At 45.7% G+C, this 17,490-nt stretch overlaps 1 protein-coding gene across 2 annotated transcripts in view; it reads left to right on the forward strand.

Moving 5' to 3' along the window:
- The window catches only part of EDC4 (enhancer of mRNA decapping 4), a 324,468-nt gene that overhangs the window by 69,095 nt on the left and 237,883 nt on the right, over nt 1–17,490 (forward strand). For both annotated transcript variants that reach the window (XM_029608825.1, XM_029608824.1), the window contains exons 7-9: nt 266–370; nt 10,641–10,750; nt 11,404–11,487. In XM_029608825.1, coding sequence (XP_029464685.1) covers nt 266–370; nt 10,641–10,750; nt 11,404–11,487 — 299 coding nt within the window. The remainder of the gene's footprint in view (nt 1–265; nt 371–10,640; nt 10,751–11,403; nt 11,488–17,490) is intronic.

Consider the following 17,490-nt stretch of genomic DNA (forward strand, 5'->3'; position numbering starts at 1 on the left):
ATGAAGTTCATGAGTATGAAGTATCATGGCTCAATGGAAAACTACTGCTCCAGAGATTTTAAGCCACTTGTCATATTTGATTAAGGGAGACATGGTCAGGTACAATAAGGTTTTTGTTTTCTTCCTGTGGATTATCACACAGCAAATACATTACGAAGTTAGATTTGTGGGGGGTTTTCCCCCCAACCTAACCAACAAAATGTTAAGGAGATCCAGGAGTTGCTCAGTAAGTTTACTGGTGCCTTATTCCTTTGTTTGCCTTTAGGCGGAGGTTTGGGACCTGGACATTGTACGAGCCAACCATAGTTTGTGGCCAGTGGAGGTCACTAATATTAAAGAGGGTTTCATTATTGTTAAAGGTCATAGTGCGGTGAGTATATCTATTGGATTAAGCCACTTTTGATTTGATATGTAGCTTTTCTATTAGTAGCCATTAGGGATGTGAATCGTTTTTCAACGATTAAAATTATCATCCGATAATGTTTATATCGTCTTAAATCGTTATAGAACACGATACAATAGAAATTCTAACGATTTATCGTTAAAAATCGTTAAATCGTGTTAGTGCGCACTAACTCGAGTTAGTGCGCACTAACTCCCCGTTAGTGCGCACTAACTCGATTTAGTGCGCACTAACTGAAAATGATACAAATAAACACTTTCCCGGTCACTGAAGGTCAGTTAGGAATGAATATGTGTTCCTATTGGCTGGCTGCCCTCTTATCTATTGATGTTACCAAGGTTACCACTGAGGTGATGGTTGGGGGGGATGGGAAATGGAACTGGAAACTAACGAACACCAACAGAAAATGAAACAAAGTGTTCACACTTCCCAGGTCAGTAAAGGTCACTTAGGAATGAATATGTATGTATGTATTCCTATTGGCTGGCTGTGCTCTTATCTATTGATGTTACCAATATGGTTGGGGGGATGTGAAATGGAAACAGTTGGAAGCTTGACAGAAAAAGTAATGTAATGATCAGCACTCACCTGACTAGAACTTGTTTGTTTATTATTTTTGTTAGCAGGCACCTGAAATGCTAGTGCATGTTGAATTTGCCAATCACTGTGCATTTTAGAAAGGTGGTCCTGGCTGGAACTGTACACAGTTCAAATATATGTAATTGATTGTTGGTAAGTGTATTTTTTAAGTAGCCACACTGGCACCAGTATGTTTTTCCTCCTACTTAACTCACTAGCTCAGCTTTGTAAGAAGGGCTTCTCTGCTTGTGTGTTGTTTTTGTTTGGTGTGAGGAGAGCAGAAACATCAGATCTTTATTCAATCTACTACAGTCATCTCTTACAGTGCCCTATCCCTATTAATACCAGGAGTGTTGTGATCTTCCTGCACACAGTGCCCTAACCCTGATACCAGTCTGAGACAGCTCCCTCCCTGCATTACTAGTGAGAGGCTGGCTTCACAGACAGGGGGGAGCTGCCTGACCCTCACTCCTGACTTCCCCCATGTCCCAGCTAGTGAATGGTGTGTGGGTGAGGGGGGGGGGTGGATGGTGAAGTCTGAGACAGCTCCCTCCCTGCATTACTAGTGAGAGGCTGGCTTCACAGACAGGGGGGAGCTGCATGACCCTCACTCCTGACTTCCCCCATGTCCCAGCTAGTGAATGGTGTGTGGGTGAGGGGGGGGGAGGATGGTGAAGTCTGAGACAGCTCCCTCCCTGCATTACTAGTGAGAGGCTGGCTTCACAGACAGGGGGAGCTGCCTGACCCTCACTCCTGACTTCCCCCATGTCCCAGCTAGTGAATGGTGTTGGAGTGAGGGTGGGGGGGAGGATGGTGAAGTCTGAGACAGCTCCCTCCCTGCATTACTAGTGAGAGGCTGGCTTCACAGACAGGGGGGGAGCTGCCTGACCCTCACTCCTGACTTCCCCCATGTCCCAGCTAGTGAATGGTGTGTGGGTGAGGGGGGGGGGGGGAGGATGGTGAAGTCTGAGACAGCTCCCTCCCTGCAATTACTAGTGAGAGGCTGGCTTCACAGACAGGGGGGGAGCTGCCTGACCCTCACTCCTGACTTCCCCCATGTCCCAGCTAGTGAATGGTGTGTGGGTGAGGGGGGGGGGGAGGATGGTGAAGTCTGAGACAGCTCCCTCCCTGCATTACTAGTGAGAGGCTGGCTTCACAGACAGGGGGGAGCTGCCTGACCCTCACTCCTGACTTCCCCCATGTCCCAGCTAGTGAATGGTGTGTGGGTGAGGGGGGGGGGGAGGATGGTGAAATCTGAGACAGCTCCCTCCCTGCATTACTAGTGAGAGGCTGGCTTCACAGACAGGGGGGAGCTGCCTGACCCTCACTCCTGACTTCCCCCATGTCCCAGCTAGTGAATGGTGTGTGGGTGAGGGGGGGGGGGGAGGATGGTGAAGTCTGAGACAGCTCCCTCCCTGCATTACTAGTGAGAGGCTGGCTTCACAGACAGGGGGGAGCTGCCTGACCCTCACTCCTGACTTCCCCCATGTCCCAGCTAGTGAATGGTGTGGGGGTGAGGGGGGGGGGGAGGATGGTGAAGTCTGAGACAGCTCCCTCCCTGCATTACTAGTGAGAGGCTGGCTTCACAGACAGGGGGGAGCTGCCTGACCCTCACTCCTGACTTCCCCCATGTCCCAGCTAGTGAATGGTGTGTGGGTGAGGGGGGGGGGGGGATGGTGAAGTCTGAGACAGCTCCCTCCCTGCATTACTAGTGAGAGGCTGGCTTCACAGACAGGGGGGAGCTGCCTGACCCTCACTCCTGACTTCCCCCCATGTCCCAGCTAGTGAATGGTGTGTGGGTGAGGGGGGGGGGGTGGATGGTGAAGTCTGAGACAGCTCCCTCCCTGCATTACTAGTGAGAGGCTGGCTTCACAGACAGGGGGGAGCTGCCTGACCCTCACTCCTCCGGGGTATTGTGATCTTCCTGCACACAGTGCCCTATCCCTGATACCAGGGGTGTTGTGATCTTCCTGCATGCAGTGCCCTATCCCTATTAATACCAGGAGTGTTGTGATCTTCCTGCATGCAGTGCCCTATCCCTATTAATACCAGGAGTGTTGTGATCTTCCTGCATGCAGTTCCCTATCCCTGATACCGGGATGTGTGCAAGAAGATCACAACACCCCCGGTATCAGGAATAGGGCACTGTGTGCAGGAAGATCACAACACCCCCAGTATCAGGAATAGGGCACTGTGTGCAGGAAGATCACAACACCCCTGGTATTAGGGATAGGGCACTGTGTGCAGGAAGATCACAACACTCCTGGTATTAATAGGGATAGGGCACTGTGTGCAGGAAGATCACAATACCCCTGGTATCAGGGTTAGGGCACAAGTTCTAGTCACATTGACTGATCACATTACTTGTTTTGTCAAGCTACCAACTGTTTCCATTTCCCATCCCCCATATACTGTCAGTAGGAAACTTGGTAACATGAATAAATAAGAGGGCAGCCAATAGGAATACATATTCATTCCTAAACTGACCTTAACTGACCTGAAAAGTGTCAAATTGTATCATTTTCAGTTAGTGCGCACTAACTCCCAGTTAGTGCGCACTAACTCCCGTTAGTGCGCACTAACTCCCGTTAGTGCGCACTAACTCGAGTTAGTGCGCACTAATCGGAAAAAAACGATTTTTAACGATTTTTTAACTAAAAAATCGTGCCTAAGACGATTTTCTTGCCCTGCCACACGATTTCTATCGTTAAGACGATATGGAAAACGATTCACATCCCTAGTAGCCATTTCTAATACCTTCCCCGATGCACAAAAGTACATTTTGTACCCATCGCAAACACTGGCTACTGGATAAATACTTAAATTTACTTAACAAAATGTCTCTACTCTATTATACTTATATTTATTTGCTGCCAATGCAAATAAATATAAGTATAATATATAAATATAATATATAATAATGTCTCCGACCATGATGACCGTTATAATTACTGTCTGTTTAGTCACTGTTTTACATTGTTTCATTGTTTAATATGCCAATCATAGTTTATGTATTAAGTTGATATTATTGTAAACTGGAGTGAAGGACTCCACTAAACTTCAGTATATAAAAACGCACAAATAAATAATGACATCTAAGCATTTGCCCTTGATTTCCTTTCATTATTTATGTATTGCTTTTCTTCAGTCATCTATATACAGGAGTGGAAAATATTTTAAAAACTTAGGTGCCAGCTAAAACTTTTAAGAGCCAGGAAAAAAATTCAATGTTTCCTTATATTTTAATTATTAGATTACTTTCTGAAGGGAGGGATGCTTATGTGATCACCCTATCAGTGTGTGTATCTGTGTCACTACTGCAGTAAGAACTTTACTATGTGCTCTCCTGTTCTCACCAAATTTTCGGGCATGTCAGAGAAGACAGGATTATGACTAGCTTTTTTTTTTTTTTTTATCGATTTACATGTTCTTTGAATATATGTTCATATTTGTTGTTCCCTAATAACTTTGATTATTTAAACTTTTTATTGAGACATCAAACAATCCAGCATACATTGGTTTCATATGGTTATATGTTCATCAGATAAATGTAGGCAAAATTTGTTTCTGTATTTCAATTTTCTTTTCCCCTCCCAAAAACAAGATATATCCACATAAGACCAATTTACTTTGCTAACAAATAACATAGTAACGACAGCAGATAAAGACTGAATGGTCCATCCAGTCTGCCCAGCACATTGCAGTTATTACTATAAGCAGATTACCCCATGCTTTCTGTTAAGGGTAGTAAATGCTGTTCTCTGCAGATTACCCACATACCTTCGGTTTAATAACTGCTCCATGCAGGTTATTCCCATGTACCCCATTTCCATTTCCATTCTCTAACCTTTAGGGATCTGCAGTGTATAGCTCATGCCCTTTTGAATTTATTTACTGTTTTCATTCTCGCCACCTCAACTGAGAGGGTGTTCCAAGTATCTACCACCCTCTTTGTGAAGAAATGTTTCCTGTTGTTTGTTCTGAGCCATCCTTCCTGGAGTTTCATTTTGTGACCCCTAGTTCTACAGTTTTCTTTCCAACACAAAAGATTTGAAGTTCATGCATCATTATTAAATTTCAACTGTCCGAAAGTCTGTATCACATCTCTTCTGCTCCTTCTCTCTTCCAGGATATACAGATCCTTTGGTCTCTCCTCATAAGTCTTCCGATATAGACCTCACACCATTTTGGTCACCTTTCTCTGGACGGTTTTTATCCTGTCTCTATTCTTTTTTTAAAATATGTTCTCCAGAACTGAACACAGTACTCCAGATGAGGCCTCACCAAGGATCTATAGAAGGGCATTATCGCCTTTTTTTTTTTTTTTCTTACTGGTTTTTCCTCTATCTATGCAGCCCAGAATCCTTCTGGCTTTGCTGTCACCTTGTTACATTGTTTTACTGCCTTAATATCCCCAAACACTATTACCCCAGGGTCCTTCTCTTTGTTCACATTAATCTTTTGCCTCCCATCACATATGACTCCCGATGGATGACTCTGCACATCTTCACATTTAATCCCGCTGCCAAATTTTCGACCACTCTTCAAGCTTTATTAAATCAGTTTTCTTTATCTTTACTCTGCAGATTTTGAATTATCTGCAGAAAGACAAACTTTACTTTCTATCCCCCTATGCAATGTCACTCACATATTGAATAGAACTAGTCTCAAAACTGATCCTTGAGGCATTCCACTTAACACTGGTCTCTCTTTGGAGTAGGCTCCATTTCCCATTACATGCTGTCTACTGTCAGTCAACCAGTTTGTAATCCACTCCACCACCTTGGCACCACTCCCAAGCTCATTTTGTTCATGAACCTCCCATGCAGGACATTACTGAAAGCTTTGCTGAAATCCAAGTAAATTACATCAAGTGCGCTTCCTGGATCCAGTTCTCTAGTCACACAATCAAAAAAAATCAGATTTGTCTGAATCCATGCTGCATCGGGTCTAGCAACCCACCCACCAGATTATAGATAATTCACTATCCTTTCCTTCAACAGAGTCTAACCAGCCTATAGTTTCTAGTCTCCTCTGTGTTGCCACTCTTGTGAACATAAAAATTGCCATACTGGGTCAGACCAAGGGTCCATCAAGCCCAGCATCCTGTTTCCAACAGTGGCCAATCCAGGCTACAAGTACTTGGCAAATACCCAAACACTAAATATATCCCATGCTATTGATGCCAGTAATAGCAGTGGCTATTCCCTATGTCAGCTTGATTAATAACAGTTAATGGACTTCTCCAAGAACTTATCCAAACCTTTTTTAAACCCAGCTATACTAACTGCACTAACCACATCCTCTGGCAACAAATTCCAGAGCTTAATTGTGCGTTAAGTGAGAATTTTTTCCGATTCGTTTTAAATATACTACTTGCTAACTTCACGGAGTGCCCCTAGTCCTTCTATTATCCGAAAGAGTAAATAACCAATTCACATCTACCCATTCTAGACCTCTCAAGATTTTAAAGACCAAATCATATCCCCTCTCAACCGTCTTTTCTCCAGGTTGAACAGCCGTAACCTCTTTAGCTATTCCTCATAGGGGAACTGTTCCATCTACTTTATCATTTTGGTTTCCTTTCTCTGTACCTTCTCCATCGTATCTATATCTTTTTTGAGATGCAGCAACCAGAATTGTACACAGAACTCAAGGTGCGATCTCACCATGGAGCAATTAGAGGCATTATGACATTTTCCGTCTTATTCACCATTTCCTTCCTAATAATTCCTAACATTTCCTATCTTGTAGCCAGATGGACTCAGGACTAGTGGGTTATGTGCTCCCCTGCTAGCAGATGGAGACAGTCAGATTTCAAAGCTGATGACACCCTAGATATACCCCTGCAGTGACCTCAACCATTCAGTATCTCTCCGTCTCCTAGCAGATGTGCACACTATCCCCATGCTAGCAGCGGTATTTAGTGGGATTGCAGCACTAGTTTGAAGGAGAAATTTACCTTTAAATTGACAGGAAGATTGAGCCCTGCTCTCCTGCAGTGATACTTAAGGGTCTCTCTCTCAGTTGAGAATTTCTGAAGTGATTTCCGAGATCCCTCAGAGGTGTGCCTTGGTCTGGTAGCTGGCTCCCGGTGTGGACTTTGCTGCTGAAGCAGCTGAAAGACAGTGGGTGCAGAAGCCGAGCACTGCTGTGATGGCCTAAGTCCTCTCCCCCTGCAGCCAGAGACCGTCTCTGTACTCAGCTTGTAAGTGCTGAGACCAGGATCGTAGAGAAAAACTCCTCAGATCCAGAGACGTGAAAGGGCTTCGGTAAGTCTTTCCTTCATTCTCCTTGCTTGGTGCGCTGTACAATCATTCCCGATCCCATTCGGGCGAGGGAAAGGGGTTTCCGAGTGGTTTGAGCGGCCCCCCGCTTCAGGCTCAGTGGACTCTCCATGTGGCGATGCCTTCTGTGTGCTTAATGTACGCGCAAGTATGCACATAAGCGTGCCAAAGCGAGTATGTGTGCACGCATAAGCGTGCCAAAGCGAGTATGTGTGCACACATATGCGCCAAAGCGAGTATGTGTGCACTCAAGAGGCTTCAGCCGGTTAAATGCACAAGCTACAGAGGTTATGGCCCCGGCAGCAAAGAAGCTCAGACGACACTCCCTTTGCACTGCTTGCCATATTAGGGCTGTATAGCCTGACCTGGAATCCTTCCTGTGTCAGCACTTTTAGGAGGCCCAGGGAGGACTGGATTTTCAACTTTTCCAAGTCCAGCCATCTCAGTCAGAGGGCGGGTCAGACCTTATCTGGCAGCACCTTGGACCTGAGCAATCCCGGGGCTGCGTCCTCCCTGGGAGAGGGCAGTTCAGCGGTCCCTCTCTTTGTTGGAATTTTTCCAGGGCCTTTCAAGCCTTTGTTCAGGCACAGACAGCCTCTGCCCAAGCCAGGAAGGCCTTGCCCTTCCAGCCCTGTCAGCATACCTCGCGATATGCCTTGCCTCACCATGGGTGTCCCTGATAGGGACCCAGACACCACAGATAAGGAGTCATTGGAGGACAGGGAAATCTCTCCAGGCCTGGAGCCACACCGGACCATGCTTCGATTTTTCCAATAGGATGAATTACTGGCCCTAGTCTCCCAGACCCTGAAGACTCTGGGAGTGCTGGGCACAGACCCCATGTCAGAGCCAAAGAAGAACCCCCATCCTAGTGTCTCTACGGAAAGCCTCTTGCTATTTCTCAATGCTGGAAGCCATCCAGGAATTGATTGACCTGGAATGGGACACCCCAGAGGCAAGTTTTAAAGGAGGTCGGGCTTTGGAGGCCTTAAACCCTCCGGACCCAGCGGACAAGGAATGCCTGCGTTTCCCCAAAGTGGATGCCGTGGTCTGCGCTGTCTAAAAGCGAACAACAATGCCTGTAGAGGGACGGCCTTGAAGGATGTTCGTGATAGGCGGTTGGAATCCATCCTTAACCAAGCCTTTGATGCATCAGCAAATAACACTGTAGATCACTTCCTGTTGTGCCCTGGTGGCTTGCTCAGTCTGCTTCTCTTGAGAGAGGCAGACAGCTCTGGCGCGCATGCCGGAGAGGCAATTGAACCCGCCGCGGCTTCCTTGTGGATGCAAGCTCAGCCCTAATGTGTATCTCCTCCAAAGGAGTAGCCTCAGTGGTGGCGACCAGAGGACAGCTATGGTTATGAAATTGGTCAGCACGCGCAGTCTCTAAGGCGAACCTTACAAAGATGCCCTTTCAGGAATCCCTCCTATTTGGAAGCGAATTGGAGAAGCTAGCCAGTAAGTGGGGTGAATCTTCAGTGCCCCGGCTACCGGAAGATAACAAAAAAAAGTCACAGCGCCCCTCACCCATGAGGGGTCGGGCCAGGGGCTCCCAGCACTTCCGGCCTTACAGAAACTTGTCATCTTGGCACTTGGGAAGGTCTCAGTCCTTTTGGAACAGACAACAAAAAAGAGGAACAGGTTCGGGCTCAGGTTCGACCTGAGTTTCTCAATGAAGTTGGGCTGATCCATCCACGGGACAAGGAAATAAGGGACTGACAAATCCCTCTTCTATAAGTGGTGGGTCGAGATCATGTCAGACAAATAGGTACTGGACAACAAAATTATCAGGTAAGTAATTCCTCCATTTTGTTTGCTTTAACAATCTGCTTACAATTGATGGGTAATTTGGAATATTTTAACTCATGTGCTTATTTACTTATAGGCACATGGGCTACTTTTGCTTTTATAGGAACCTGTCTATTGGGATGCCCTAACTCTGTTTTAGTATCCTTTGAAGATACCTTCCTCCAAACCATGCACTGCTGAGCAACTGTCAGCTTTCAGCCATGTTCTAATTTAAAAAGCTGCTCTATCTCTGTTTTCAAGGTTAGCACTAGGAGCCTGGTTCCACCATGGTTAAGGTGGAGCCCATCCCTTTAGAATAGGCTCCCCTTCCCCAAAATGTTGGGGAAGCACTCTTCCCTACACCATCATCTCATCCATGCATTGAGGCTGCAATCTGTGCCTACTTCTGGGGTCCTGTATGTGGAACAGAGAACATTTCACAGAATGCAACCTGGGAGGTTCTGGATTTCAGTTTTTTACGTAAGAGCCTAAATCTGCCTTCCAGATCCTCTCTCCAACATTTTCCTATGTCATTGGTGCCTACTTGTACCACGACAGCCTTCTCCTCCTCAACACTGTCTAAAATCCTATCTAGATAATGCGTCTACATTCCTAATAATTAAATCACCAACTATGATGAGTGACCCTAACCCTTCCCTTCCCTCCTGGACACACACCCTTGGAGACTCATTCTCAGTGTGAGAGGGTAATGCATCACCAGGAGAGCAGGTTCTTGCACAGGATCACTTCCTTCTACACAAGAGTCAGATGAGGTGACCTTGCTCTTCCAAAGCAGCACATGAGCTGCTGGGCTAGAATTGGTATTTGGCTACCATATCTCTGGACGTCTTCTCTATATATCTGTTTGCCTCAGCTCTTCCCGGTCTGCCACTCTAGCCTCCAGAGATCAGATTCGTTCTCAGAGAGGCAGGAGCTGTTTGCACCAGGTACACACATACAACCGTTGATCAACTGATATAGGATCATAAATGTGCAAGTGACTGGAAGGCCCCCTTCTTGCTACTGGATTGCTTTTCACATTCTAATATTGAGTTCTTAGTCAATTTAGGTTGCTGTGGGAGTAGATATATGTAAATCCTTCATATTTATGTTGTGTATCTAATGTTTAATTAGGCAATGACCTGCAAGGGGACAATCTAATTGATAAGGGCTAGGTCACTTCCTTGTTTTACATAAATCCCTGATAGATTTTTGATGTGAAAATATCTCTTGTCCTTTTATAATGGGGTAAGAGTTTATAGATCAAAGAATGAGCTTAGGGATAGGTCGGAATTGGGGTGCATGGGAGGGAAAGAAAAACACTAAAAGAAATTACCTACCTTTCCTAGTCGTTTTTTGTTTTTAAATTGGGGCACGCACACACAAAGTATTGTATTTATACACCATTAAAGAACTGGACTTCAGTGAAAGAAATAGAAGCAACCTATGTAACAGTTGCTGCTGCTCAGTCTATTTGGAGTTTTTCATATCTTTATTATGGAGATTGCTGAAAGTAGTCTTTGTATCGTGTGTATGTCTGAGTGTCTTTAGAATAACTGCCTGTCTATATCATCCTTATTTAGCGCCTCAGTGAAGGAGCACTCTCTCCAGATGGGACGGTCTTAGCCACAGCAAGTCATGATGGCTATGTCAAATTTTGGCAGATCTACATTGAAGGTCAAGATCAGCCAAGGTAATAAATTGTCAGGAATTGATAAAATGATATGTATTCTATAGCTTACATTAAAGTATTCACACCTCATATCGGAGCCTAGTACCCCCTAAAAGTGAAGGAAAATGGTGGCTACAGAAGCACTTTAAAGGGACTGCCACTGTATAAATTAAAGTACTTTTCTCGGAAGGTCCTGCTCTTCTTTCTGCTCCTGTTAGCAGATCTTTTTATATTCTGACAGCAGAACTGATGCTTGGAGTCAAATGGTCTTAGAGCAACATGGAATAGGTTTCTATAAAGGCTGGCCATGTATTAATGGCTTTGACAGAATGAGACCCAATGAAGAATCCCATGATACTACATAGAAAAGCATTACTGCTTTCACACAGCCTTGCCAGAAGCCATTATAATGTGATTCCTTTTGATTTCTGCTGGAGGGCCAGTGAATAATTCTTTTATTACCATTTGAAAAGCGAACTTTAAGAAAAAAAATTGTTCACATGTCATTTTGTAACTTTTGGTCTCTCTCAGTAAAGTGCAAATAATGTTTTGATTCCACTCCTTATCTTTCATTGTTTTTTTTAGAATGGAATTTGTTTACGGGGTAAAGCCCCATAAATGTTGCCCTTCTCACAAAGTGTTTAAAACCAATGTACATGTTTGTTCTATTTTAGATGTCTCCATGAATGGAAACCCCATAATGGGAGGCCCCTCTCCTGTCTGCTTTTCTGCGACAACCATAAAAAACAAGATCCAGAGTAAGGTTTTATTTGTTTCTTAGCATTTGGACAGGTAAACTCATACCAGTAGGTTATGTACCTCTACTAGCAGATGGAGCAAAGCTGATGTCACAGTATATATAGCCCTGCACTGACATCAGCCCGCCAGTATTCTCAGTCTATAGCAGATGATGGACATGTATATCCCTATTGGACATTGCTTAAAAAAGAAAAAAAAAACTTTGTAGAAGGAGAAAAGAAGGAAGTTAATTTGCCCTGCTCTCCTGTGGTGATACCTTATGGTTTCTCCCTCAGTCAAGCTTTCCTGAAGTGATATCTGCGGGTCCCTCCCTCAGATGAGTGCCTTGGTCCGGTTGCTGGTCTTTTTCCAGCCTGGACTTAACTGTGGAGAGACAAACAGCTGAAAGGCTAGTGCGTGCAGGAAGCTGAGCGCGGTGGTGAAGTCCTTTGCCCTCTCCCCCCGCAGTTGGAGACAAACTCTGTACTTGGCCGGGGCAGGCTGAGCTTAGGTAAAGAGTAATAAAAATAAATAAATAAAATAAAGTGGGAGGGGAGAGTTAATTTTAGGGATTCTATCCCCCTGCTGGCTTCAGACCTATGTGTGCTTATCTGACGTCTGTTCCTGTCTCCGGGGGAACGTAGGGAGTCGTGGCAGCTTGGGGGGTTGAGTGACCATTTTGGCTAGGCCTCTCTCTCTGGTTTTGCTTAGTCGCTGCATGGTAGTCCGTGGCGGCACTTTTTTGCGCACAAAGCTGCCGTGAAAGTGTCCATTTGTTCGCCGCTTGCACTTTCGGGTGGGTGCTTAGGTGTGTGCATAAGGGCGCTTAGGTGGGCATTCAGGTGTACTTTAGGAGCTCTCAAGTGTGTGCCTACTTGAACCGCATATTGGCGCCTACATTTTGGGCATCCGTGGTAAGCGCTTATTACGCGTGCTGCTGAGTGCACAGCTATCGGGCATATTTTGAAGCATACTGATAGTGAGTTATCCATGGTGCCAGTAGCTAAGAAGCCTAAGCACCTTACCCGTTTTGCTGCTTGCCATATGTGGTTTCCTGCGGATTCCCATACACCTGGTACTGTGGGTAAGCATCAAGAGTACTTCTAGATCTGCTGTGGGTCACGCTGATAGGGACCCGGATGGCACAGATGATGAGGCTGACCTTACTCCCTGGAGGATGGGGAAATCCCTCCGGGATTGGAGCTGTATAGAACAATGTTGTGATTCATTCATAGAGTTGCCGGCTTTGATTTTCTAGACATTGAAGATACTGGGTGTGCCAGGTGCTGATTCCATGTCTGAGCCAAGAAAAATCCCGTTTTAATTTCTTTGAATAAGGCATCAAATTTGCGGATGATACAAAATTATTCAGAGTAGTTAAATCACAAGCGGATTGTGATACATTACAAGAGGACCTTGCAAGACTTGGGAGATTGGGCATCCAAATGGCAGATGAAATTTAATGTGGACAAGTGCAAGGTGTTGAATATAGGGAAAAATAACCCTTGCTGTAGTTACACGATGTTAACTTCCAACCAGGAAAAAGATCTAGGCATCATAGTGGTTAATACTTTAAAATCGTCTGCTCAGTGTGTTGCAGCAGTCAAAAAAGCAAACAGGATGTTTGGAATTATTAGGAAGGAAATGGTTAATAAAACGGAAAATGTCATAATGCCTCTATATCGCTCCATGGTGAGACCACACCTTGAATACTGTGTACAATTCTGGTCACCGCATCTCAAAAAAGATATAGTTGCGATGGAGAAGGTACAGAGAAGGGCAACCAAAACAATAAAGGGGATGGAACAGCTCCCCTCTGAGGAAAGGCTGAAGAGGTTAGGGCTGTTTAGCTTGGAGAAGAGACGGCTGAGGGGGGGGATATGATAGAGGTCTTTAAGATCATGAGAGGTCTAGAACGGGTAGATGTGAATCGGTTATTTACACTTTCAAATAGGACTAGGGGGCATTCCATGAAGTTAGCAAGTAGCACATTTAAGACTAATCGGAGAAAATTCTTTTTCACTCAACGCACAATAAAGCTGTGGAATTTGTTGCCAGAGGATGTGGTTAGTGTAGTTAGTGTAGCTGGGTTCAAAAAAAGGTTTGGATAAGTTCTTGGAGGAGAAGTCCATTAACGGCTATTAATCAAGTTTACTTAGGGAATAGCCACTGCTATTAATTGCATCAGTAGCATGGGATCTTCTTAGAGTTTGGGTAATTGCCAGGTTCTTGTGGCCTGGTTTGGCCTCTGTTGGAAACAGGATGCTGGGCTTGATGGGACCCTTGGTCTGACCCAGCATGGCCATTTCTTATGTTCTTATGCTCCCCATTATGGAGGCTGTTCAAGAATTGGTTGATCTTGAATGGGGCACCCCATAAGCTAATTTTAAAGGGGGATGAGCCTTGGAAGGGCCGTACTTCCTGGATCCAGCTGCAAGAGAGCAGTTGCGCTTTCCAAAAGTGGATGCGCCTATGTGCGCCGTCACCAAGCAGACAAGTATCCCTGTAGATGGGGGGAGCGGCATTGAAGAATGTGCAAGAAAGGAGAATTGAGGTTATCCTTAAGCAGGTTTTTGAGGCAATGGCAATGAATTTGCAGATAGCCTCTTGTTGCTTCTTGGTGGCTTGCTGTTCTTTACTTCTCTTTCAGGAAGTTGATGAATCTGGTTTGAATTCCAGTGCAGTGATGGAACCGCCAGCCACCTTTTTGGCAGATGCGTGATGCGACCTGGTCCGCACTTCTGCCAGAAGGGGGTGGCTTTGGTGATAGTGGCCAGGAATTTGCTATGGCTTAGGACTTGGTTGGCCAATACAGTTTCAAAGTCTAATCTTACAAAATTGCCCTTTAAAAGTTCTCTGTTTGAGTGAGCTGGAAAAAATGGCCAATAAGTGAGGTGAGTCCAAGGTTTCTCGATTACCAGAGAATAAGAAGCAGGCATCATGCTCCTTTAACACAGGAGATTGTGCTAGGGTTTTCAAAAGCTTCCAACCCTACAGAGGGGCAGCTTCTCAGAGGACTCGACTTTGGGTAGGTCTCAGACCTTTCAACCCAGGCAGCCCAGACAGGGTGCAGGCTCCAGTGGTGGTGCCCCCCAAGCCTCTCAATGAAGCGGGGCTGACCCACCTCTGGGAACAGAAGATAGGGGGTCACTGCTCCTTTTTTTTTTTTTTTTTTTAAATCTGAGGTGGGTTGAGATCATGTCAGACAAGTGGGTTCTGGAGGTGATAAGAGATGGCTATGCTCTGGAGTTTCTCAGTGTTCCTCGGGATGCTTTCGTGGTGTTTCCCTGCAGCTCTCCGCAGAAGACAAGCGGTGAAGGGGGCTCTAGTCCTTGTGCGCGTGTCACAAGAAAATACAGGCCGATATTCCGTTTATTTTGTGGTGCCCAAGAAGAAGGGTTCCTTTTGCTACATCCTAGATCTTAAGTGAATCAACCGTAATTTGTGGATGAGTTCTTTCTGCATGGAAACCTTAAGCTCAGTGATAATGGCAGTGCAGTCGGGGAAGTGTTACATCACTATACGTGTCAGAGGTGTACCTACATATTCCCATTTGGCTGGAGCATTGGCAGTTTCTGTGTTTCGCTTTTTTGGGGTGATGGCATCATTTTTACGTGCTGCCCTTTGGTTTGGCCACAGTGCCCAGAACCTTTTCCAAGGTCATGGTAGTGGTAGCGGCAGTGTTGAGAGAGGATGGCATTCTGGTCCAGCCATACTTAGACGATTGGCTGATTCGGGCCAAGAGAATGAAAGAGAGGCTTGAAATCTCACACGATGATCTACTTGCTACAAGAACTAGGTTGGGTGGTGAATTTAGCCAAGCACAATCTGCAGCCATCCCAGACACTAGAATATCTTCCTTCATTTTGACATGAAGCAAGGTAAGGTGTTCTTGCCGGAGAGCCACATTCAGAAGCTGATGGCGCAGGTGTGACTGACAGAAACAATACGACCGACGGTGTGGTGATATCTATAGATGCTTGGGTTGACAGCAGCCACCATTGAGGTGGCTCCATGCACAAGGGCTCATATATGTCCTCTTCAACATACATTGCTTGCTCATTGGAGTCCATAATCTCAGGCCTACTTGATATAGCTTCACTTACCAGTGGAGATCAGCATCCAACTGCAGTGGTGGTTGCAAGCAGATCATCTAAGGAAAGGAGTTTCTCTACGAACACCAATCTGGCTAGTACTCACGACGGATGCAACCCTCTAGGGTTGGGTGACTTACCATCAGGAGTTGACAGCGCAGGGGCACTGGAATACAGAAGAGTCTCTTTGGAGCATGTCGGCTGGAAGCCTGTGCCGTTTGGTTGGCATGCTTGCGATCGATTCATCAACTGCTTGCATGGTTGAGCAGTCCAGATAATGTCAGACTGTACGACGAGAGTGGCTTAAATCAATCGCCAGGGAGGAACCAAGAGCCAGCAAGTGTCGCAGGAAATAGTCATGGAATGGGTGGAAGTATATATTCAGGAGATCTCAGCTTCACATACTGCAGGAAAAGACTTTGTAAGAGCTGACTTTCTCAGCATGCAAGAGTCTGGATCCAGGAGAATGGGAGTTGTCAGTTGAAGTGTTCCAGCTCTTAGTGGACTGCTGGGGCCTCCCATTTCTAAACTTGCTGGTGACATCATATATTGCAAAGGTTCCTTGCTTTTTCAGTCACAGGTGTGATGTAAAGTCCTTGGGCATCAATGCCCTCATTCAGGAGTGGCTTGAAGGCAAGCTTCTATATGCCTTTCCCCATGGCCTATATTGGGCAGAATGATTTGGAGGATCAAGAGATACACGGGGATGGTACTTCTGGTGGCACCAGATTGGCCCCGGAGGCCATAGTATGCAGATCTGTGAAGCCTCCTGGTGGACTCTCCTCTCCGATTACTGATCCACAGGGATCTGCTATGGCAGGGGGCCTGTTCTTCATGAAGATCTGACTCTTTTGTCTTACAGTATGGACCTTGAGAGGGCTCGGTTGCTGAAGCGTGGATACTCCACTGTTGTGATTGCCACTTTGCTTTGAGTGTGAAAGTTCTCCACTTCCTTAGCCTGTGTTCAGGTTTGACGAGTGTTTGAGGCTTGGTGTGAGAAACGAGGGGTTAATTCTTGTTCTGTTAATATCCTGTTCATTTTGTATTTTTTGCAGGATGGATTGATTAAGGGGTTGGCCTTTAATTCCTTGAAGGTACAGGTGGTGGCTCTTGCATGTTTTTGATGTCAGGTGAATGGTGGACTCTTGTCGGCCTATCCAGATGTGACCTGATTCTTAAAAGGGGTGAAGCATCTTCATCCTTCCTTGCGGTTGCCGATGCCTTTGTGGTATCTTAATCTGTTTTTGGATTTTTTGGTGGGTCCCACTTTTCGACCACTGCGTTGTCTCTTCTTGAGGTTACTCACTTTGAAGATGGTGTTTCTGGTAGCAATTTGTTTTGTGTGTAGTTTCTGAACTGCAGGCTTTGCCTTCCCAGCAACCATTTCTGCGAATGACTTCAGGGGCGATACAGTTACATATTATTCTGTCTTTTTTTGCCAGAGGTGGTCTCGGATTTTCCCTGCCTACTCTGGACAGGGAGAGAGATGCAGAGGAATATTGCCTGTTTTGGGCTTTGGATGTCAAGAGGCATATCTTGAAGTATTTGGAGGTTTCTATACCTCTCAGGAAGACGGACCAGCTGTTTATACTCCACTGTTTGGGAGTAAACAAGGTGAGCCTGCATCGCAGGCTGTGATAACCCGCTGGATTAAGGAGGTAGTTACAGCCGCGTATGTGGATGCTGGGCACCCGTTGCATAGTCAGGTTAGGGCTCATTCCACTAGGGCTCAGGCAGTGTAATGGGCAGAGAATAGATTGTTGTCTCCCGACAAGATTTGCCAAACTGTGACATGGCCCTCCTTACATACATTTTCCAGGCATTACCGCCTGACTGTGCAGGCCCGGGAGGAAGCAGCCTTTGCGTGTGTGGTGTTGATCGGACTGCGGTCAGCCTCTGGCCCTGTTCGGGAGTAGCTTTGTACATCAC

Source organism: Rhinatrema bivittatum, chromosome 7 (assembly GCF_901001135.1).
Source record: "Rhinatrema bivittatum chromosome 7, aRhiBiv1.1, whole genome shotgun sequence".
Lineage (NCBI taxonomy): Eukaryota > Metazoa > Chordata > Amphibia > Gymnophiona > Rhinatrematidae > Rhinatrema > Rhinatrema bivittatum.